The following is a 21,056-nucleotide window of genomic DNA, read 5'->3' as shown; positions in this document are numbered from 1 at the left end:
CACATCTCCCCATATCTCCCCACACCTCCCCACATCTCCCCACATCTCCCCACATCTCCCCGTATATCTCCCCGTATCTCCCCGTATCTCGGTAGAAGCGGAAGACGCGACTCTTGTACTCCATCTAGCGCTCGAGAGGCCACAGAGGGATTCAGCCGTGTTCGTTGTCTCCGTACCCCCTCGTACTCACGCGGTGCTCTGAATACACCGCGGTGCGGAATACACTGCACTCCCGCCCCGAGGTTGGCGTATTCAGCACGGTAGGCATGGGCGTCGGCGCGCGGCTCGCGCCAGGCAAGAGCCCGAGATTACCCGAGATTCCCCGAGATTGTGACGAGATTACGACGAGATTACCCGCGCACGAGTGCCCCCCCCCCCCCCCCCCCCTTGCCGCCGTCACACCCTCGCTGCTGCCCGCTCGCCGCCGATTGCCCTGCCTCACACCTCGCTGCTGCCCGCTCGCCGCCACGCCTGCCGCCACGCCTCGCCCTCGCCCTGCCCCTTCACCCCCTGGTGCGTGCCTCACACCCTCCCCTCCCCTCCGTGTCAGACGACGCCGGGCTGGCCAGCCTCGACAAGCGTGCGGAGGCGGCTAGGAGTACTGGTAGTAGCAGTAGTAGGCAGCTTGCTTCCCATCGTCGGACCCCCATCCTACCCCTCTAACCTATCCACACTCAAGCGACTGGCGACAGGAGATCTGGCTTATATAATCAAATCCACACGGGGACTGGGGGCGGCGGGAATAGCAGCACCAGTGCCAGAGGAAAGGGAAGGAGAGAGACGACAGACCGCGGCCGCGTGAGCAGGCGACGCGGCTCGAGCTCACGAAGCTTCTGCTCAAGAAGGCGCGCAGCTCCAAGAAGGTGTGTGGGACACCTTCCGAGACACTGTGTGCGGGAGAAACTGCGGCGGGAGGGGCAGGGAGGGGTAGGGAGGGGCGAGGGAGGGGCAGCGAGGGAGGGGGAGGGGCAGGGAGTGGCAGGGTGCGATTGCGCGTGTGTGCGGGAGTTGGGCTGTTGGGAGGGAGGGGCAGGGTCGCTCACCCGCCGTCCGTGGCCTTGCCCAGTGAATGCCGGGCCAGCTCCTGCCCCCGTGTCCGGGTGTAGATAGATGCGAGGGCTGCCTGGCCCTTGGCCCGCCACACCTTGTGCGTGCGGGGAGAAGCTTCCCTTCCCCCTTCCCCGCCCTTCCCGTAGGCGTCGGGCTTCTACCGCACCGTCCGGTACTCCACGTGCAAGTACTACGCGGAGGCGCGGGCAGCGTAGTGCCGTGCGCTCCTGACAGACACCTCGCCTGACCCCCCACACACTCTCGTCCGTGCCTCGCGGCCGGCGAGTCTGCTAGAGGCGCGGAGCAGCCTGCTCCAGCCCTCACGCGTGACGTGCCTGGTCGTGGGCGTTACGTGCTTGGCGCTGGGGGGGGGGGGGACGCTGCCCCGAGTAGAGCGTAGTGCCGTACGCCCACTCGGGATGTGTGGCAGTGTCAGCTGGCTCAGTGTCTAGTGTGTGTCTGTGTGCGTCGCTCAAGTGTGGCCGTCTCTCCGCCTCGCTTGCATCCCTAGTTGCATCCACCCCACACCGCGCGTGGTGTCCAGTCGCTGATCAGACTGGTCTTCACTTCCCTCCCTGCCTACCTCCCTCCCCAGGCCGGCACGGAGGCTGCGGCGCACATCCACCGGGACGGACTCGGCAGCTACATGCTCGCTCCGGGCGAGCTGCGGCGCTGCATCAAGAGGCAGTGCCGCGAGACGGAGTGAGGGGCGGTGGGCGGGTGGGGGGTCGCTGCTCGCTGTCTGCACGTACAGCGCGTCACGTCGCGATTGACGCGATCGGGATGCGCGAGCAAGGCGCACCCGGACAAGGGGAGTCGCAGCGTGGGGAGAAGGGGACGCACGGGAAAAGACAGTGAGGCGGCACAGTGGGGGGGGGGGGGGGCAGGGAGGCCGGGGCCGCTCTGCGAGCGGATGTTGGAGTCGCGGTCGACGGTCGTCACCCACACCCCGTGTGCGTTCAGCCCGGTTCAGGGACGAGGGAGTGTGGCGTGGTCCCCGGAGTTTGATTCTCATACCACGGAGACTGAAAGGGTGCGCCTTTTTGCACTCTGCCTGGCTCTGAGATGCGGTGGAGTTGTTTTCGCTCACGCAGTGTGTGCGCGCGGCGCGAGTCTTTTCTCCCATATCAGGCGTCAGAGCCTCAGCGCCTCAGGCTCAGCGCCTCACTGTCACCCTCAACGCTCAAGCTCAACATCTCACACCGGGATCCGCAAACTAACGTATGGCAATCTAGAGCTCGGTTGATGCTTTTGTGCCGCCTCGCTTCGAAGACATGTGAGATCCCGGTGTGAGATGTCTATTCGGGCAGCTTCAGTGGCCACTCTAGAGCGCAGTCATTCACATATGCTACGAGGTCACAGTGTGGGTTCGGGACGTATTCACAGCAGTGTCAGGTCACGTGGGGGTAGGGGAGTACCAGTATGGATGACGTCACGCATGACGTAATGCATGGCTGGATTTCTTTTTCGGGCGGGCGAAAAAAAAGTCGCGGCGCGGGCAATCCTGAGAGTGGGGAAAATGCAAATGCAGTGGATTCGCTGTGAACAGCTTCCAAGCTGCGACAGAAACCAAATCTCGTCACTTTAGCCATCTTTAAATCCAGAGAATTTTACACTCCAGTATCATTTTCTGAGGCGCGCCGATGACTGGCGCGGGCGAGGCGGAGCGTTCCGAGGCATAGTCTGACCTGCGGTCGGAGCCGCGCTCGGTGCCGTCCGCCTGCAACTCTTTCTGCTTGAGCGCCTCAAACTCCTCCCGAGTCAGCGTGCCGTCGTTGAGCAGCCTCTTCAGGTTCTCCAGCCTTGCGAGGTCCACCATGACGGGAAGCCGCCTGGATGGACGGTCGAGTTCCGGTGCGGGGCATCCGGCGAGCTGGCGCAGATCGTTGGGCGTGGGGATGGGGCTACCCCTTCATCATAGCGGGCCACCCCACCCCCAGCAAAGCAAAGCCGTGCCGCCGTGCGGGCGCCCAAATCTCCACCACCATGCTCCTCCTCTTACCAGCCCTCGGTTGGCAAGGAGCCCACCGTCGGAGCGCCCACCATCGGAGCGCCCACCATCGGCGGCGAGGTGTCGAACTGCATGCGCCTTCGCCTCCGAAGGCGCTGCAGGCGGCGCAGGCTGCCTTTCTGAGAACGCTGTGCGGCACCGCTGCAGGCGTGGCGGCCGGGTCGGCTCTGCACGCCGCGTTTCCTGCTCGCGGCCTGATCGACGGCGCTCTCACCGCTGTCGACGTCTCGGGCGGCGCGCTGCTCGGCGGGACGCTCGGTGTGCTGTGGGCGGCAGAGGCGGCGCTGCTGGGAAGCGGGCTCGTCGCGTCAACGGTGCGCGCCGCGACGGGCGTGCTGGGCGAGGATCGCGACCGCGCGGCCGGCGAGCGGATGCTCTCCGACGTGCGGCGCAGCCTAGAGACGCTTCAGCAGGTCGACGGGCCGCAAGGCGCCCTGCTGCGGGCTGCGCTCGACTTGTCCGGCGTGACCTCCGACCCGGGCATCGCCAAGCTGGCCGAGGCGGCCGAGGCGGCGAGGCGGGACGGCGGCCCGGTCGTGCGAGTCAACGAGCCCGCGCCGCCCGCCGCCGCCGCCGGGCGCGCGGACGAGCAGCAGGGCGTCGGGCTCGGCGGGCTACTCGGGCAGGTCCTCTGGCTGTGCGTCGCTAGGGGTGAGAGGCGTTGCGAACCAGCCCATGCCATCTGATGGTGACACCCCCATGCCGGCAGGTGCTCGTCGCGTCGCTCGAGGCGAAGCTGTTCGAGCTCCGAGCGGCCCTCCTCGTCGTGGGAGTCGCACTGGTTGGGAGCGTCGACGCGCTGCTGCTGCTGCTCGACGGGAAGTTGGGTGGAGGCGGCTCGTGAGCGAGAGTTGGCAGTTGCACATTTCCGCGTCTAGGTTAGGTTCCATGATACAGACAGCCTCGAGTTAATGAAGAAAGGTTGGAAAAGAATGGAAAGTGAACACAAAAGGTCTTTTCTCGCAGCTGCGAGACATGCTTTCTCGGAGCGGGGCATCCAAAACAACAGGGCGGAAGGGAGGGGTGACCATACGCGCAGCGCAGGAGGGGTGCCCCTAAGGGGGCACAAAGGTAGCTCAAAGGGGAGTGAACAAGACGCCGCACAGGCGACGTGCACGCTCGCCGCCTGCGCTCGCCGCGTCGCTCTCTCCCTCCCCTTCTTTGCTTGAACTAGGGAATAAAGAGAGCTTCTGCGAGCCGCGCTCGGCCCCTGTCGGGCGCGATGGCCGCGGCAGTACCGCCGATCGATGTGCACTGCGTTCACGCGGGGCCCGACGCCCCCGTCCAGGGCCCCGCTGCCCACCCGCTGGTGGTGGCTACTGCCGTCCTCCGCTGGGGGCCGGTTGCGGCTGCGCCGAGCGGAGCAGCGCGCGTGCAGCTTCCGCACCACGCGATGCTGCGCGTCTTTGGCCGGCGGCTGCGCCTCGCGGCGCCCCCCGCCGGTACTCCCGCCCCGATGGTCTGCCCGCTGGACCTCGCTCTCACCGGAACCGCGTGGGCTCGCTTTCTGAACGAGCTGCTCACGTGCGGGCTCCTCGACGCGGCCCCCTTCTCCTCTTCGGCTGCACTACAGCTGGCGATCGACCGCCTCGATGTGTCGCCAGCGGCGCTGGAGGTGAAGGAGCCCGATCTCCTCCCGGTGGGGGGCCTCGCCGCCGCGGCCGCGCTGGCGGGGGATGCTGCTCATGCGCAGCGCGGGGCGCCTCGCCGAGCCAGCGCCGCGGCGTCTGCGGCGAGGCCGGCGGCGGCTGCGCGCGCGGCCCTCGCGCCATGCCTCGCCCCGCTGGCCTGCACCCCGCTCTCCACCCTAGAGGTCGAGGGGGACGCGCCGTGGACCGTGATCGCCTACCTCTCCGGCATGCTCGGCCCCTGCCTTGGGCAGACCGAGCGCGATCGCGCGGGGTCGCAGGTGCAGCTCGGCGCCCACCTTCTCGCCAGCGGCTGCATCTCCGCGTACGGCCTCCCCCCGAGTGCTAACCCGCAACTACTGGCGAGCTATTTTAAGGACTACGTGCTCGCGCTGGAGGGCGCGCTGCCCCCTTCGCTCTGCGCCCCCAACGCTGCGGGGCCGCAGTGGCTGGAGGAGGCGCGCGATGCGGCGACCTACTTGCGCGACGACGCTGGCCGCCGCAGCGTCGAGGATAAGCGCCTCTACCTGCTCGCCCCCGGCGCCCCGCTCCTGTTCTCAGTCCTCGGCGACGTCCGGCGGGGGGGGGAAGCGCGCGACCTCGTGTTCGCCCTCGCCACCGCGCTCCTGCCGGACGCGCGCATGAGTGCGCCCACCACGCCGCTTGCCACCGCCGTGCGGCGCGTGGAGGCCTCGCTTGCCCCGAGGCAGGCTGTCTTGGCCGCTGCCTCTGCCAACGGCGCGTCCCCGCAGTCCGTGGTGGCCGCGCTGGTCGAACATGCCGCCTCGCTGCGCTCACCGAGTGCGGTGGCTGCAACAGACACGGGTGACTGTCCTTAAAATACCTTCCATCGGAGCTCCTACCTGGGTGACGACTCCAGCCCCCAAATACCGGACCAGCCCAAGGTGATGGCTCTAAAATTCCAGCCAGCCTCGGTGATGGCTCTATAATATACACCTATAGGTGAGCCGTCGGCAACCATGGCACGCTGGCTTCGCTTCGCTAACACGCTGGGGGCGCTCGAGCTCCTCGCCGCCGACGTCTGCGCCGCGGCGGCAGCGCGCCCGCATTGCCTGGCGCCCGACGATTTGGCCCGCCAGTTCATCCTGCTCTGTCGCGGGCGCTTCACCTCTTCGTCGACCGCGCTCGCTCGCCGGCCAGTCCCTGGCGCGGTCGCTACCGCCGACGGCGGCTCGGCGAGCGGCGCTGGCGCGCGCCTCGCTCGGGCTCGTTCGCGCCGCGGCGGCAGCGCGCCCGCATTTTGCCTGGCGCCCGACGATTTGTCCTGACAGTGGCCCGTCGCTCCCGCTCCGAAGCGCTGCCGCCGTCAGCACAAACCGCCGCCACTGCCGTCGCGCCCTGCGCCAGTGCGGCGGGGCGCCTAGCGCCCAGCTGGGCCTTGACACGGCATCCTACCGTCGGGGCAACTCAGCTCAACGATTGGGTGAATTCCGGATGACTGCGCATAATGGGGTTGACCCGCCGCGCAGCAAGCCGGTGTTCACGCCAATTCGAGCTACTACATCGCTTCACGTTCCGAGCCATACGCACCTTACAACAATGGGGCAGGAGTTAAATCGGCTCGCGCCGAGCTCCTGCTGTCGTCATCGTCGTCCTATGGGCGTGCGAGGGCGGCGGGCACCGACGGCTCAGCCGAGTCGGGTCGGTAAAGCCCTCCCACTGTTCTTCGGTGGCTCTGTCGCGAGACGGTTGGCCGATCGGAATCCATTAACTACTACGTGGAGTTCATCCCCTGATGAACGACTCATGGTCAGATTGCCCATCTCGACTGCCCGTTGTCAACATCACTAGGGAGATTTGATTGGCGCTGGCGCCTGCTGTTGACAAGTGGGATCATCTGGCTTCCGGAATACTTCCGCGAAGCTGCCCCCAGCAGGCGTTTGACCAAAATCCAAATTTCCCTACTCCAGTTGAGGCGGCCCTCGGACCCGAGAAGGTCTTTTCTCGCAGCTGCGAGACATGCTTTCTCGGAGCGGGGCATCCAAAACAACAGGGCGGAAGGGAGGGGTGACCATACGCGCAGCGCAGGAGGGGTGCCCCTAAGGGGGCACAAAGGTAGCTCAAAGGGGAGTGAACAAGACGCCGCACAGGCGACGTGCACGCTCGCCGCCTGCGCTCGCCGCGTCGCTCTCTCCCTCCCCTTCTTTGCTTGAACCCACCACCATCCCCTGTCACCTCCGTGTGTGTGTGCCTGCTGGGGGATCATCTGGCTTCCGGAATACTTCCGCGAAGCTGCCCCCAGCAGGCGTTTGACCAAAATCCAAATTTCCCTACTCCAGTTGAGGCTGCCCTCGGACCCGAGAAATAAAGAAAGCACAGGATCCCGTCGCACCGTCGTCGGCCCCGGCGGCAGAGCGCAGAGTGTGACGCGTGGGGAATGGCAGGGACACACCAGTCTTAGGGGCCAGCACCCGCAGCACAGCCGCCTGTCTGCCCCAGGTCATCACAGCCCGGGGTCGGCGTTGCCGATCTTGAGCCACTTGAGCGCCGGAAGCCGCTTCGCCGCCGTGGCCAGCGCCTCGACCTCGGCGGGCTGTGCCGCGCCGACGCCGTACATGGGCTGCGTCACCGAGAGCGCTCGCAGCGAGGTCGGGAGGGTCTCCCACGAGTGTGCGCCAAAGGGCCATCCGACCGACATGTTGAGCGTGCACCAGAGGAGGCCGGGCGACGCCGCGAAGAGCGACGCCCAGCAGCCGTCTCCGGTGCCGAGCCCGTCGGGCGTGCACTTGTCGATCAGCAGTCCGCGCAGGCTGGCGCCTTTGGCCGCAAGGGCCTCGACGACGGCCTGGGAGACATTCGACTCGAAGATGGTGACGACCTGCAGCGCGCCGCACCGCGAGATTGCGTCGGCGAGGGCGGGGGCGTCCTTGAACGAGTTGATGAAGAGGTGCGTCGTCTCGGAGGAGACGGAGCGGCAAAGTGCCTCCCCGGTCAGCCTCGAGCGGCCGTTGCTCTTGTCGACCATGTGCAAGTGGAGCGTGTCCACCACGGCCGCGCCAGCCGGCGCGTCAGTACCGCCTAGGCCGCAGTTTGGCGGCGGGACCCACACCGCCCTCTTGAAGCCCTTGATCTTTTTGAAGACGAAGCGGGCGCCCAGGGAAGGGTCGCGGCAGTACGCGCACACGCTGTAGACGTGGTCGGAGAGCCGTTGCAAGAGATAGGGGTAGCCAGCCGTGGTGCGGCCGCCCGGAAATTTGCTCGCTGCGTCTGCCGCGCCGCCGAGAGCACGTGGAGAGGGGTGGCGACTAAAGACGTCCACATCCTCGACGGCCTTCAGCCGCGAATCCTCGCCAATGTAAAATTCGCTCTTCGGAGGTGGGTGCAGAGCCGGCGAGGCGGCGAGGCGCTGCACGCTGGGCTTGCTGATGCCGCGCGACTGCGTTGTCTTGGGCTTGGAGGCGCGCCTCATGATCTCAGAGTAGGGGTAGGCGTGGTGGCCTGGGCCTGGTGGAGCACCCCACCCCACGCAAAGGGGCGGTTGCGGCCGCCTTCCCGCCAGCGCCACGGCCGGCCGTTTTTCTTCTTTCCGTGGGTGGACCCTGATCATCACGCATCGACACGTTGCAATACGGGGGCGCGGCGTGCCAGCCGCAGTGGCGCATCTCCACAAACGGCGCTGCGTGCGGCGTGGCATGGCCCGTTTCGTTGAGCAACCCAGACCTCGTTCTCCCTCATCGTGAGTGGTGTGGAGTGCGCGGAGCTAAGGTGCTACACGGTATCATCACTTGGCCCGAGCGAGCACACCAGGAGCAGGCGCACATCGCTTCCAGGGAGGGGGGCGCACTTCTCTGCACGCCCCACCCCCCCTAGCATGTGCTGGTGAAGCCTTCGGACCCCCCCCCCCCCCGGTGGGCATCCCCCAGCAGTTCGTGGGCTAGGAATAGCCGCCAGAGAGCCGATTTTGCCCCCAAAGTTGTGAAATCGTGGCTGAAACTCCAATATCTTGGAGAATCTGACCAGTCTCAAGGCTCATGTAGCTCCAAAGGATGATAAGGTAAGGTAAGGTAAGGTAAGGTAAATTTCTCCACACAGGGGTCGTCCTCCCGATGGGGGACTAGCACTAGCCGTCTTCCACATGGTCCCTCGGGTCGCTGCTGCTCCTAATCTCGTCGTACATCCTCCTGCTGATCTCCGCAACATCCTGCTCCCTCCCTCGTCTCGCCCTGCGCGTCTGCTCCGCCTCCCCGTCGTCCGCCCTGCGTCGTCTGGCGACGGGTCCTCCATAGTCGGTCGAGGTCGCCACCCTCCTCGTGCCTCTTCCCAACGTTCCGTCGGCGGCCGATGCCGTCAGGTTTGCGCAGATAAAACCCGCGACTCTTGTTTCTTTCTTTCTTTTTACATGGCGAGAGGGAAGCGCCCGGCCGCAGACAAATCCTTCCATGGTTTCCCCTGCAGGTATGCAGCCTCCCGTGAGTGTGTGTGGTGTGAGTGAGTGAGTGAGCGCTGAGTGAGTGAGTGAGTGAGAGAGAGAGAGAGAGAGAGAGAGAGAGAGAGAGAGAGAGAGAGAGGGGGGGGGAGAGAGAGAGGGAGAGAGAAGTGAGTGAGTGAGTGAGTGAAGTGAAGTGAGCAGAGTGAGTGAGTGAGTGAGTGAAAGTGAGCACACTCACACACAATGCAGCCCCCACCCGCGCCACTTCAGGAGGCCCTCTTCTTCCTGCCTCTGCCCTTCCCCTGGCACGGCGCATCGCCGCTGCCAGCTAGCCGTAAGTTGCGCGGCCGGAGCATCAGAGCGTCCTCAGCGCCGAGGGGTCGCACGGGATAGCGTAGCGGCTTGGCGTGGTCACCGGGCGCGCGCGTCCTTGGTGCTGCGACGACGGCCACCGCGCCGTTGAGATCCGGCCGGGAGACGACGCCGTGCACCACCACACGGCGGCCGGTAGGCAGAAACCGCGAGTCGAGGAGGAAGAGGATTGCGGCGTTGCGCGCCAAGTCGTCCGCGCACGCGAGCTCGTCCGTGTCGGCGTCGCTCAGCGCCACGCCGCCGCTCGCCGCTAGCAGCTCGTCCAGGCACGCTTCCACGTCGGGCGGCGGCGGCGGCAGCGCGGGAAAGGCCGGGCGGCCACATCGCTCGATGGCCGACGCGCCGCCCTGCGCGGCCACCATCAGCACGCGAGCGTTGCGCGCGTCATCCGCGTCCCCCAGGCCGCCCGTCGTGCAGCGAGAAAGCACGCCGAAGAAGCCGCCCGCGCGAGGGTCGGCCGCAATATCCGCCGGCACCTTCTCCCACTGCGCGGCCGCCGCGTCGTAGCGACGCTCGAACACGTGCCACGCACGAACCAGCCAGCGCACGCGCGGCGCGGCGACAGAGCCGCACAAGTTGGCGAGCACGCGCAGCGCAAAGGCGGGCATCGAATACGGCACGGCCTCGTCCCAACGGGCGACGAGCTCCATCAGCCGTTGGACGCATGGCACGAAGGACGCGCACGCGCAGAGCCGGCGAAATGTCTGATCGGAGCCCGGCCACTGCACGTCGGCGATGAGCCCGAGCAGCTCGAGGGCGCCGGACATCACGCGGAAGTAGCTCTTGGAGCGCTGCGGCGGCGATAGCTCCAGGTAGCGCTCCACGCACTTGAACGGCGCCCCGCCCTCGCCGGGAGTCTCGGGCGTGAACTCACACAGCCGAACCGGAAAGCACTGCTCCCCCTTGTAGTTGGTTCCGTCGTACACTTGCTGGGGCGCATAGTCTCCCTCGACCGGCCAGTCAGACCCCTTCAGATCGCCTTCAAAGCCCCAACGGGTGTGGGCCTTTGCGTCGTTCTCATTCTCGCGCAGGTCGGGAGTGTAGGCGATGAAGCTGCACAGCACGCCGAAAAAGGCGGGCGAGCGCTGCATCGCCAGCGTGATTTGGATCGCGACAGAGTCCGGGTTGGCTTCCAGCATCCGGCTGAGCCCCATAATCGAGGCAATCACCTCCAGCTCGTCAGCGTTGCAGTTCCCCAACGGGCCGTCCATCGGGCCGCTGCCCATGCTATCAAACACCATCGCCTCCTCGCCCATCAGCATCGCCTGGCCCGACGGAGCCAGCGCGAGTTCGACGTACCTCTCTGCCTTCATCTCTGGCGGCATGCGCGGGTCGATCATGCCCGCTGGGCGGCCGGACCAGTCACGCTTGGGCGGTTCGGCCGACGCGCGGATGAAGTGATCATTGTCGTGCGTGGCGTAGATGAGCGACGTTCCATCGTCGAGCAACACTTGGTAGGGCGCGCACATGCCCGAGGGGAAGTTCCGCTCCCGATAGAACAGTCGCTCGACCGTCCCGAGCGTCCACTCTTTCTCACTTGTCGAGCCCATGTTGCACTCGACTCGATCGCCCACGCCGAACCGCAGCGTTGGGAAAGGTCCAACGGTCCTCGTCACATGGTCCATGGGTGGCAAGGGGATGTACGGCTCCGACATGGGTCGGCGCAGCGGCGGTGGCGCGAGCAGCTGCAGCTGCGGTGGTGGCCAGGAGCTGTAGCGGCGGGCCCGGGCAGCGGCGGGCGGAGATCTCGAGGCGCACGCGGGAAAGCACGCCGGCGGCGGGAAAACCTCGTACCCTTGGCACTTTTACAGTTGTACACATTGCGTGTGTGTGTGTGTGTGTGCTAGAGATGCCTTTCGGGGCCCAGAGATAAAACTTCTGATGCCATGCGTGACCTAGTAGTGTCCCCAGCTATGGGCGTGTCCACGTTGGAGCCAGGTGTGGTGTGGGCGCGAGAATAGCTCCGCCGTTCATGGAGGCAACCGATGCGAGTCGACTGGTGTGTGTCGTCGTGGTTTCGTATCAAGAATACTCACTCACTCACTCACGTACACATTACCAGTGAGACAAAAAACGTTAAGGGAGCGCCGTGGAAAAAGATGGAGCGCAGCAATGCCGACTTTGCTGACTACGTAAAGCAACAGGTCGTCAAGCTCTGCCCGTGGCACCGGTGGGTCTGAAGAGGCGCGCCGCGCCCCTCCCTCGCTCGCCCCACCGCTCTCCGCGCGCCGCGAATGGCGCAGCAGCGCTATTCGCGGCGACGACTCGGCGCTTGTCCGGCGCCGTGACCTTGGTATGCGTGTGTGAGAGATGTCTAACATGTTTTTATGACATCTGGGGTCGCACGGGGTCGATTGTTGCTCACGCGGCTCCCTGAACGGCCGTTCCGTCCCGCCGACCCCCGAACGGCGAACCGCGCGTTTCAGCAGCGGCGCCAGTTCGACCGTGCCACGCCACTGTCGGACCGTGGCGACTTCGGCGCGGCTTTTTGGGCTCAGGCCGGTCAGAATACACCACTAGTAGGTGCTAGGTACCCTCACAGCCCCTCGCTAGGCTCAGGGGGCGCCGCGAGGCGGCCGAGACGCAATTCGCAGCATATAGTCAGACGGACCAGGTACACAATGGAAAACGGACTAGGTATGAAACTACACAAAAATAGCGCACCCCTTTCATCCCGCCTCGAGCGCCCCGATCGCCTCCGTCGCCGTCGCAATGAGCCGCGACGCCGCCTCCTCGCTGCGCGGCCCGTCCCTCCTCCACCTCGCCGCGTCGTGGTGCCGCGCGGCATTCGCCCAGATGCGCAGCGAGTGCAGCTGGCTCCGCAGCTCGGCCGGCAAACCGCACTCGCGGTGCCAAAAGTTGATGCGCTCCTCGAAGCCGTCGGGCGCCGCCGCAGAGCGCGAGGCGTAGACGGCGTCGAGGCGCGGCATCAGCGTCTTGAAGGCGAGCAGCATGTTGTCCTGGATGCGCGCCTGCGCGTCGCCGGAGGTGCGCATGCCGCGCACCTGCACCGAGAGCGGCGAAGGCTCGTAGCCGGTGGTGCGAGCGGCCGCCGCAGCGGCCTCGTCTCCAGGTGCCGGCGCAGCCTCCTCCATGCCCGCTCCGCCCTGCGCGCCAGACAGCAGCGCCCGGAGCGTCGTGAGCGCCTCGGGCAGCGTGCAGCGGTTGCGCAGGCTGTTGTGGCAGAGGCTCTTCTGCCCGTCCCCCGCCTGCGCGAGGTCCTTGACAGCGCGCGCAGCAGCGGCGGTCCACCCCGCCGCCGCGTCGGCGACCTTGGACGCGTCGATGTTGGTCCAGAGCTCGTCGAACTCGTCCTCGCACCGGTCGGTGAGCTGCACCTCGGACCGGTTGGTGAGGCAGACGAGGAGGGTGATGCCGATGGCGTAGCCGTCCGTCTTGCTCGAGTACTCGCCCCCTTTGATGATGGAGGGGCAGAGGTAGCCCGTGGTCATGTAAAGGGCGGCAGTCGAGCGGCAGCGGACAGACGCGTCGGGACGCTGGTCCTTGGCGAAGCCCGTGTCGGCCAGGACAGCGGTCAGCTTCTCGTCGAGCAGGATGTTGTCCGGCTTGACGTCGCGGTGCACGATGCCCTTCGAGTGGAGGTAGACGAGCGCCTCGGTCGCCTCGGACGCGATACGCACCCGCTGCCGCCACATCAGCGGCCTCGGCGCCTCCGCCATGCCCAGCCGCCGGAGCTGCGCAGCGCGGTCGGGATCTGAGATGCGCAGCCGCGCCTCGAGCGAGCCGCCGCGCATCAGCGGCGAGAGAAGGCAGACGCCGTCGGGCGAGAGGCAGTAGCCGAGCAGCGGCAGCAAGTGCGGGTGGCTCACCGCCTTGAGCAGCTTGACCTCGAGCTCCGCCCGCGACAAGCCGCCGGACTGGCCCGACTTTGCCCGCTTGACGACGAGCGGCAAGTGGCGCAGCTGCGGAGGCGCGGCGAGGGAGAGGTGGAGGTCGGCCGACGCCTCGTAGACATGGCTGAATCCGCCGCTGCCAATCAGCTTGCCGTCGGCAAACCCGTCCGTAGCCGCGGCGAGGTCCGACAAGGCTATCTCGACGGGCCGAGCCACAGCCGCCTCTTCCGCCGCGGCGACAGACAGCTCTCCCAGCTTCGACTCTGCCGCGCTCACCTCCTCGGCCAAGGCAGGCAGCACGCCCACGTGCGCCTTGGCGGCGGCGATGCCCGCTCGGAGCGCGGAGGGGCCCTCCGCTGTGTCGAGCGACTTGAGCGCGCCCATCGCCGCGCCATGCGCCTTGCGCAGCCGCTGGCTGTCCCGCTTCCGCGCCTCCTTGAGCTTGTCGCGCGCGCGCCTCGCCGCCGCCAGCACCGCCGGGCTCGCGAGGCCGCTGCACGCCTCCAGCGCGCTGGCCATGCCCTCGTACGAGCCAGCGGCCACGGCCTGCTGCAGCGCCTCGTCCGCCGCGGCGATGGCGGCTGCGTCGGCGGGCGGAGGAGATGGGGCTGGCGGTGGGGTTGGCGGCGGCAGAACGGCGGTGGCGCTGGGGCCAGGCGCCGCGTTGTCTGCCTCGCCGCCGCCGCTCTTCTTCTTCTTCTTCTTCTTCTTCTTCTTGCTCTCCTTGACGCGTTCCTCCTTCTCCGCCTCCTCCTCCGCCAGCAGCGCCTCGGCATGCCGCGCCGCCTCCGCCTCTGCCGCCGCTCTCTCCGCCTCCCTCGCCGCCGCCGTCTCCGCCGCCGCCGCCGCCGCATGCTCCTCGAGGGCGCGCACGCACTCGGCGTGGTCCTCCTCCTTGGCCAGCTGCAGCGCCGTCTCGTCGCTCGCACTGCGCGCCGCCGTGTCTGCGCCCGCCCGCAGCAAGCGCCGCACGACGGCGGGGCGGTTGAAGAGGACGGCGGCTATCAGCGCGGTGCCGCCGTTGCTGCTCTGCAAATTGACCTCAGCGCCGTGCCGAATCAGCAAATCGACCACCCGCTCGTGTCCGATGCCGGCGGCGTCCATCAGCGCGGTGTCGCCGACGCTGTTCTGTGGGTTGATCTCCGCCCCGTGCCGAAGCAGCAGCTCGACCACCTGCTCGTGGCCTTTGATGGCGGCGTGCATCAGCAGCGTGAGGCCGCTCACGCCGTCTCTCTCGTACGTCGCGTTGACCCGCCCGCCGCCCTCGAGCCACGCCAGCACCGCCTCCTCCTCGCCTCGCCCAGCCGCTGCGACGACCGCATCGGAGACTGCCACGCCACCGCTCGGCGCCCGCCCCGCCGCCAACGCTGGAGATGGCGTCTCCGCGACTCTCGATCCAGCCGAGGAAGCGCCGCCGGAGGAAGCGCCGCCTGCGCCTTCGCCGCCGGCTGTCGTCGCCGTGGGCCTTCCCGCCACCACCTCCTGAACGTGCTTCTTGAAGGCCTCGACGCACTCGGCGTGGTCCTCCTCCTTGGCCAGCTGCAGCGCCGTCTCGCCGCTCGCACTGCGCGCCGCCGTGTCTGCGCCCGCCCGCAGCAAGCGCCGCACGACGGCGGGGCGGTTGAAGAGGGCGGCGGCTATCAGCGCGGTGTAGCCTTTGCTGTTCTGCAGGTTGATCAGCAAGTCGACCACCCGTATCAGCAAGTCGACCACCCGCTCGTGGCCGAATCCGGCGGCGGCTATCAGCGCGGTGCCGCCGTTGCTGCTCTGCAAATTGACCTCAGCGCCGTGCCGAATCAGCAAGTCGACCACCCGCTCGTGGCCGTTGCTGGCGGCGTGCATCAGCGCGGTGCCGCCGCCGCTGTCCTGCAGATTGACAGCAGCGCCGCGCCGCATCAGCAGCTCGACCACCTGCTCGTGGCCGTAGTTGGCGGCGAGCATCAGCGCGGTGCGACCGTTGCTGTTCTGCAGGTTGAGGTCAGCGCCGCGCCGAATCAGCAAGTCAACCAACCGCTCGTGGCCAGTGCAGGCGGCGCCCATCAGCGCGGTGCCGCCTTTGCCGTTCTGCTGGTTGATCTCCGCGCCGCACCGCAGCAGCAGCTCGACCACCTGCTCGTGGCCGTAGTTGGCGGCGCCCATCAGCAGCGTGAGGCCGCTCACCTCGCCTCTCTCGTACGTCGCGTCGGCCCGCCCGCCGCCCTCAAGCCACGCCAGCACCGCCTCCTCCTCGCCACGCTGCGCTGCTGCGACGACCTCATCGGAGACTGCCACGACACCGCTCGGCGCCCGCCCCGCCGCCAACGCTGGAGATGGCGTCTCCGCGACTCTCGATCCAGCCGAGGAAGCGCCGCCGGAGGAAGCGCCGCCTGCGCCTTCGCCGCCGACTGCCGTCGCCGTGGGCCGTCCCGCCACCACCTCCTGAACGTGCTTCTTGAAGGCCTCGACGCACTCGGCGTGGTCCTCCTCCTTGGCCAGCTGCAGCGCCGTCTCGCCGCTCGCACTGCGCGCCGCCGTGTCCGCGCCCGCCCGCAGCAAGCGCCGCACGACGGCGGGGTGGCCTCGGATGGCGGCGCCCATCAGCGCGGTGCCGCCGTTGCTGCTCTGCAAATTGACCTGAGCGCCGTGCTGAAGCAGCAGCTCGACCACCCGCTCGTGGCCGCTGCAAGCGGCGAGCATCAGCGCGGTGAGGCCGTTGCTGCTCTGCAAATTGACCTCAGCGCCGTGCCGAATCAGCAAATCGACCACCCGCTCGTGGCCGTTGCTGGCGGCGTTCATCAGCGCGGTGTAGCCGCTGCCGCTCTGCAGGTTGATCTCCGCGCCGCGCCGCAGCAGCAGCTCGACCACCCGCTCGTGGCCGTTGCCAGCGGCGGCTTTCAGCAGCGTGAGGCCGCTCAGCTCGCCTCTCTCGTACGTCGCGTCGGCCCGCCCGCCGCCTTCGAGCCACGCCAGCAGCGCCTCCTCGTCGCCTCGCTCAGCCGCTGCGAGGATCTCATCGGAGACTGCCGCGGCACCGCTCGACGCCCGCCCCGCCGCCGCCGGCGACAGATTACCCGGCCGCACCCGCACGCTCTCGCCGCCGCCCTCGAGCGCCACCGCGTACCGCCCGCCCTCGAAGCTCTGCGCCACGCCCCGCTGCCCGTTCAGCTCGGGGCGGGAAGAGAGCCCGCCGAGCACGACGCGCTGGCCGAGCAGCGGCGCGTCCACAGCCATGCCCACTTGCCCACCATCGGTGTGTCCCCGATGCGCCCGTTCACAGCGAGCAGCCTTGTGATCTGTGATCTGTGAGGGTCCGCCCGCAGGCGCATTTTGTATACCGAGGCGGTGCCCGGTGCCGAACCTGTCGGACCTTAAGACAGCATTGTAGATCCCTGGGCGAGGGTGATGGAGAGGGCGGTCTGTCGGCGCGCTAAACCGTAACCCGCCGGGGCGGGCCGGATCCACGCACTGTCGGACCGCCCTGTCGGAGGTAGGCCGCTCGTCTAGCCAATCAGCCTTAAGCGAGCGGCCTGGCCGTTGGAATGGCCGAGAGTATCCGAGAGGCGGCAGCCTCTGCCCTCGGAGAGGGGGGGAGGTCTATGACCTACCTAGTTGTTTGTCCGGCATGCGAGGGCATGCTCGGCCGTTCGGAGTCCCCCCCTCGTAGAGGACGTCGGAGGGAGGCGAGGACGACTGTCTCTGACGGCGGACCTCAGTTACGAGCCGCCCTCCCCTCGAGACGCGAGGCCAGCGCACACTTGGGGCCGAGCCCCAGCGTGCGCCGTCCCACACGCCTCACGCGGCCTCTGGCTGGAGCGGGATCGCAAGCGAGTCCCCCAGGCCGGCGCGCGTCTTCCGAGAGAGGAGCGGGAGCGAGGGACCTCCTTAGTAAGCCGGCATGCAGGCGCATGCAGCCACGGCCGTTCAGAAACTTTCCCAGCCGTTGGAATGGCTGCGCTCCCGCCCCTCACCGGGCCGCGAACGGGTAGTAGACGTTGGCGCCGAAGAGGGAGGAGTCGCCGAAGGTCGGGTAGTCGTCGGTCATGCGGGGGGAGGAGGAGTCGGCGAGCAGCAGGGAGGAGAAATGCCTGAGAGGGTGGGAGGGAGGCGTGAGGCGCGAGGTGAGGGGGCGCGAGCTGTGCTGCTCGAAATCCTGCCGGCCGATGGCGGACGATCCGCACCGCGCGTGCCACGTCCCCGCCCTCATCGAGGCGGTGTACGCGCGGGCCGAGGAGGCTGCAGCGGCTGACGGCGGGCCTGCTGAGGGCGCCGGCGGGGGGAGGGGGGGCAAGCGCCGCCGCCACAACAAACGCGGCGGAGCCGGCGGCGGCCGAGGCGGCGCGGGCGGTCTCCGCCAGGGCGGCGACGGAGGCGGCGGCGAGAGCGGCGGCCGCCGAAGCCGTGCACGGGCTGCGCCCAGGGCTGCTGCGAGGCGAGCCTCGTGCCCGGCGGCCTGAGCCTGAGCAACGAGTTGCAGCAGGAGACTCGAGGCTCAGGCCGTCGCGTCGCGGCGGCCGGCAGGGAGAGCTCTGTTGGGGTTGGCGTTGGTCTAGAGCACCAACACGCTGTCCACCAGAGCATGGCCCGCCGGCCGGCAGCGCGCGTGCCGAGCTGAAGTCCGTGTGACCGGTGCCTTCGGCAGCGGCCGCGAGTGGCTGCAGCCACTGAGGATCTTCAGGCATCGTGGGGACGCGCGAAACTTATACTTGGGTAGAAAAGAAATAACACGGGGCGCATTTCCTGCCAGTCCCGTGCCCAGTGTTGTGCGAGGGAGCTTTGTTGTAAAATTCTGCTGCCCCAGCAATCTAAAGAAAAGAAATAACTCGCAGCGGCGCGCTTTTCCTGGCTTTTGTGTAAACATATGGCGTCCCTGCGCGCCCTCGCGGCGCTTCTACTCGTCAGCGTAAGTAGCGCGTCCAACGCAAAGGGCCAGGCGTTCCTGGACGGTAACAAGGGCGCCGCGGGCGTCGTCGTGCTGCCATCGGGCCTGCAGTACAAGGTGCTGAAGGCGGCGACCAATCAGTCTGCGCCGCGGCCGTCGGCGGGCACGCCGTGCCAGTGCCACTACGAGGGGCGCTTGCTCGACGGGACCGTGTTTGACTCGTCCCGCAAGCGCGGCTCGCCCACCACGTTTGCGCCGTCCCAGGTCATCAAAGGGTGGACAGAGGCGCTGCAGCTGGCCAAGGCAGGACGCTGGTGGGGTGGGTCAGGCCATCATCCTACACGTGCCATGCCCACCAGGCGCTGCAGCTGATGCGGGCGGGTGACCGCTGGGAGCTGTACATCCCGAGCGAGCTGGCGTACGGGTCGCGCGGCGCCGGCGGCAAGATCGGAGCCGACGAGGTGCTGATCTTCGACCTCGAGCTCCTCTCGCTCAACACTGGCGGAGTCGGGCCGGTCGAGAAGGCGGCGCCTCCGAGACACCTCCGAGACACCTCCTAGACACTCCTGGACACCTCCTAGACGCCTCCTGGACACCTCCTGGACACCTCCTGGACACCTCCTGTGGACACGCACCTCCCACACACTTCCTAGTCCTAGCCACCTGCTAGCCGCCTCCTGGACACCTCCAGGACACCTCCAAGACACCTCCCGCCACCTCCAAGCCACCTGCTAGTGTTGAAGGATAGTGGTATGGCAGTGGGGTCGGAGGGCGGCCGGGTCGCTCCGGAGCGGCCCCGCGCAGGAGGTAGCCACCTCCTTGCAGCGCGGGCCGAGTCGACCAGTCCGCACCCCGCCCGCCAGGCGATGGCGGTGATGAGCTGGTGGTGCCCTCTGGCTGTGAACAGCGTCTCTTCACACCTCTAGCTGTGAACAGGTGATGGCGGTGATGAGCACTCCGCTGCTGGGCCCTCTCGCGCCGTGGCACCTCGTGCTCCTCGCCCTGCTGGCGTACCGGTTCATACTGGGTTCGGTACTCTGGGGGTATGGTACTAGGCACCTCGTGCTCCTCGCCCTGCTGGCGTACCGGTTCATACTGGGTTCGGTACTCTGGGGGTATGGTACTAGGCACCTCGTGCTCCTCGCCCTGCTGGCGTACCGGTTCATGGGCGGCGGCGGCGGCGGGCGCAAGGTTGCGGCGAGCCATATCTCCCCACATCTCGCCACATCTCGCCACATCTCCCCATATCTCACCCTATCTGGCGCAAGGTTGCGGCGAGCCACATCTCCCCACATCTCGCCACATCTCCCCGCATCTCCCCATATCTCACCCTATCTGGCGCAAGGTTGCGGCGAGCCACATCTCCCCACATCTCGCCACATCTCCCCGCATCTCCCCATATCTCACCCTATCTGGCGCAAGGTTGCGGCGAGCCATATCTCCCCACATCTCGCCACATCTCGCCACATCTCCCCACATCTCACCCTCTCTGGCGCAAGGTTGCGGCGAACCACATCTCCCCACATCTCGCCACATCTCGCCACATCTCCCCATATCTCACCCTCTCTGGCGCAAGGTTGCGGCGAGCCACATCTCCCCACATCTCGCCACATCTCCCCGCATCTCCCCATATCTCACCCTATCTGGCGCAAGGTTGCGGCGAGCCATATCTCCCCACATCTCCCCGCATCTCCCCACATCTCCCCACATCTCACCCTATCTGGCGCAAGGTTGCGGCGAGCCACATCCTCGTGAAGGAGGAGGAGGTGTGCGAGAAGCTCAAGGCAAGCCATGTCCTCCTCCCCCTCTCCCTGCCGCCTCCCCGCCTCCCCGCCGCCTCCCCTGCCGTCTCGATCCCTGCCCCGCCACGTGGCCCTCGCAACCGTCTCGGAACCGTCTCGGAACCGTCTCGCAACCGTCTCGGAACCGTCTCGCAACCTTCTCGGAATCTCCCCAAAACCTCCCCAGAACCTCCCCGGAACCTCCCCCGGAACAGGCCGAGCTCGCTGACAAGGCTGGCGACGCCGAGGCGCAGAGGATACAATAGATAGTGAGGCGAAGAGCAGCCAGAGGAGCGGGCTGGGACACCGGCGGCGCGGTGCGGGGGGACGCGAGACCGACGATGACGGCACGCTCGAGCGACACACAGACACACACAGACTCACAACCGGCACTCCGCCAGCTGAGGCTGCCACGCACCCCGAGTGAGAGGGTAGGAGGCGGGAGGCGAGAGGTGGGTGGCCGGTAGTGGGTCCCCCACCGCGGTGTGGAACGAAACACACAAGTGCGGGGGGGGCGCTCGGCGCTGAGGCCTTCGGCTGTGGACCGTCGGCATAGAGGCCTCCTCCTCCCCCCCTCCCCCCCCCTCCCCTTCCTCGTCCAACCTTGTCGGTGCCTTCTCGGAGCCCGCTCGGAGCCCTCTTCCGCAGGCGCTCGGCAGCGCGTTCGCGGCGCTCGCCGCCGAGCACAGCACGTGCCCCTCTGGCAAGCGAGGCGGCGCCCTCGGTGAGTTCTCCCCAGATCTCGCCAGACCTCCCCATACCTCGCCAGATCTCCCCATACCTCCCTTGATCTCCCCAGATCTCCCCATACCTCCCCATACCTCCCCATACCTCCCCATACCTCCCCAGATCTCCCCAGATCTCCCCAGACCTCCCCAGACCTCCCCAGATCTCCCCAGATCTCCCCAGATCTCCCCAGATCTCCCCATACCTCCCCATACCTCCCCATACCTCCCCAGACCTCCCCAGACCTCCCCAGACCTCCCCAGATCTCCCCATACCTCCCCATACCTCCCCAGACCTCCCCATACCTCCCCAGATCTCCCCAGATCTCCCCAGATCTCCCCAGAATGTGCCGCTCCTCGTCCGAGAGACGTCCGAGACACGTCCGA

General features: G+C 67.3%; 5 protein-coding genes across 5 annotated transcripts; 3 read left to right on the top strand and 2 right to left on the bottom strand.

Annotated features, from left to right (window-relative positions):
- Positions 1-2,348: 2,348 nt before the first annotated feature.
- Positions 2,349-2,869, bottom strand: EMIHUDRAFT_238854 (hypothetical protein; the record flags this gene model as incomplete). The annotated part of the gene is made up of 3 exons (XM_005776583.1): positions 2,349-2,374; positions 2,469-2,512; positions 2,739-2,869. 3 exons carry the CDS (start codon positions 2,867-2,869, stop codon positions 2,349-2,351), a joined length of 201 nt encoding a protein of 66 aa, XP_005776640.1.
- A 146-nt stretch (positions 2,870-3,015) lies between these two features.
- Positions 3,016-3,975, top strand: EMIHUDRAFT_443915 (hypothetical protein). Its single transcript, XM_005776582.1, has 2 exons — positions 3,016-3,687; positions 3,771-3,975. Exons 1-2 carry the CDS (start codon positions 3,037-3,039, stop codon positions 3,903-3,905), a joined length of 786 nt encoding a protein of 261 aa, XP_005776639.1. The 5' UTR covers positions 3,016-3,036; the 3' UTR covers positions 3,906-3,975.
- Positions 3,976-4,517: 542 nt separating this feature from the next.
- EMIHUDRAFT_116057 (hypothetical protein) lies at positions 4,518-5,978 on the top strand (the record flags this gene model as incomplete). Its single annotated transcript, XM_005776581.1, has 2 exons — positions 4,518-5,334; positions 5,653-5,978. The coding sequence occupies 2 exons, from the start codon at positions 4,518-4,520 to the stop codon at positions 5,976-5,978; spliced, it is 1,143 nt and encodes a 380-aa protein (XP_005776638.1).
- Positions 5,979-12,120: 6,142 nt separating this feature from the next.
- Positions 12,121-17,488, bottom strand: EMIHUDRAFT_469373 (hypothetical protein; the record flags this gene model as incomplete). The annotated part of the gene is made up of 4 exons (XM_005776580.1): positions 12,121-14,058; positions 16,652-16,673; positions 17,253-17,369; positions 17,463-17,488. The coding sequence occupies 4 exons, from the start codon at positions 17,486-17,488 to the stop codon at positions 12,121-12,123; spliced, it is 2,103 nt and encodes a 700-aa protein (XP_005776637.1).
- A 654-nt stretch (positions 17,489-18,142) lies between these two features.
- On the top strand, positions 18,143-20,210 carry EMIHUDRAFT_238846 (hypothetical protein; the record flags this gene model as incomplete). Its single annotated transcript, XM_005776579.1, has 5 exons — positions 18,143-18,427; positions 18,523-18,678; positions 19,100-19,323; positions 19,905-19,929; positions 20,160-20,210. The coding sequence occupies 5 exons, from the start codon at positions 18,143-18,145 to the stop codon at positions 20,208-20,210; spliced, it is 741 nt and encodes a 246-aa protein (XP_005776636.1).
- Between the last annotated feature and the right edge of the window lie 846 nt (positions 20,211-21,056).

The sequence above is a fragment of the Emiliania huxleyi genome, assembly GCF_000372725.1.
Source record: "Emiliania huxleyi CCMP1516 unplaced genomic scaffold EMIHUscaffold_277, whole genome shotgun sequence".
Taxonomy (NCBI): domain Eukaryota; phylum Haptophyta; order Isochrysidales; family Noelaerhabdaceae; genus Emiliania; species Emiliania huxleyi.
The sequence above is the reverse complement of the archived record's forward strand: the minus strand, read 5'-3'. Positions and strand labels throughout refer to the sequence as shown.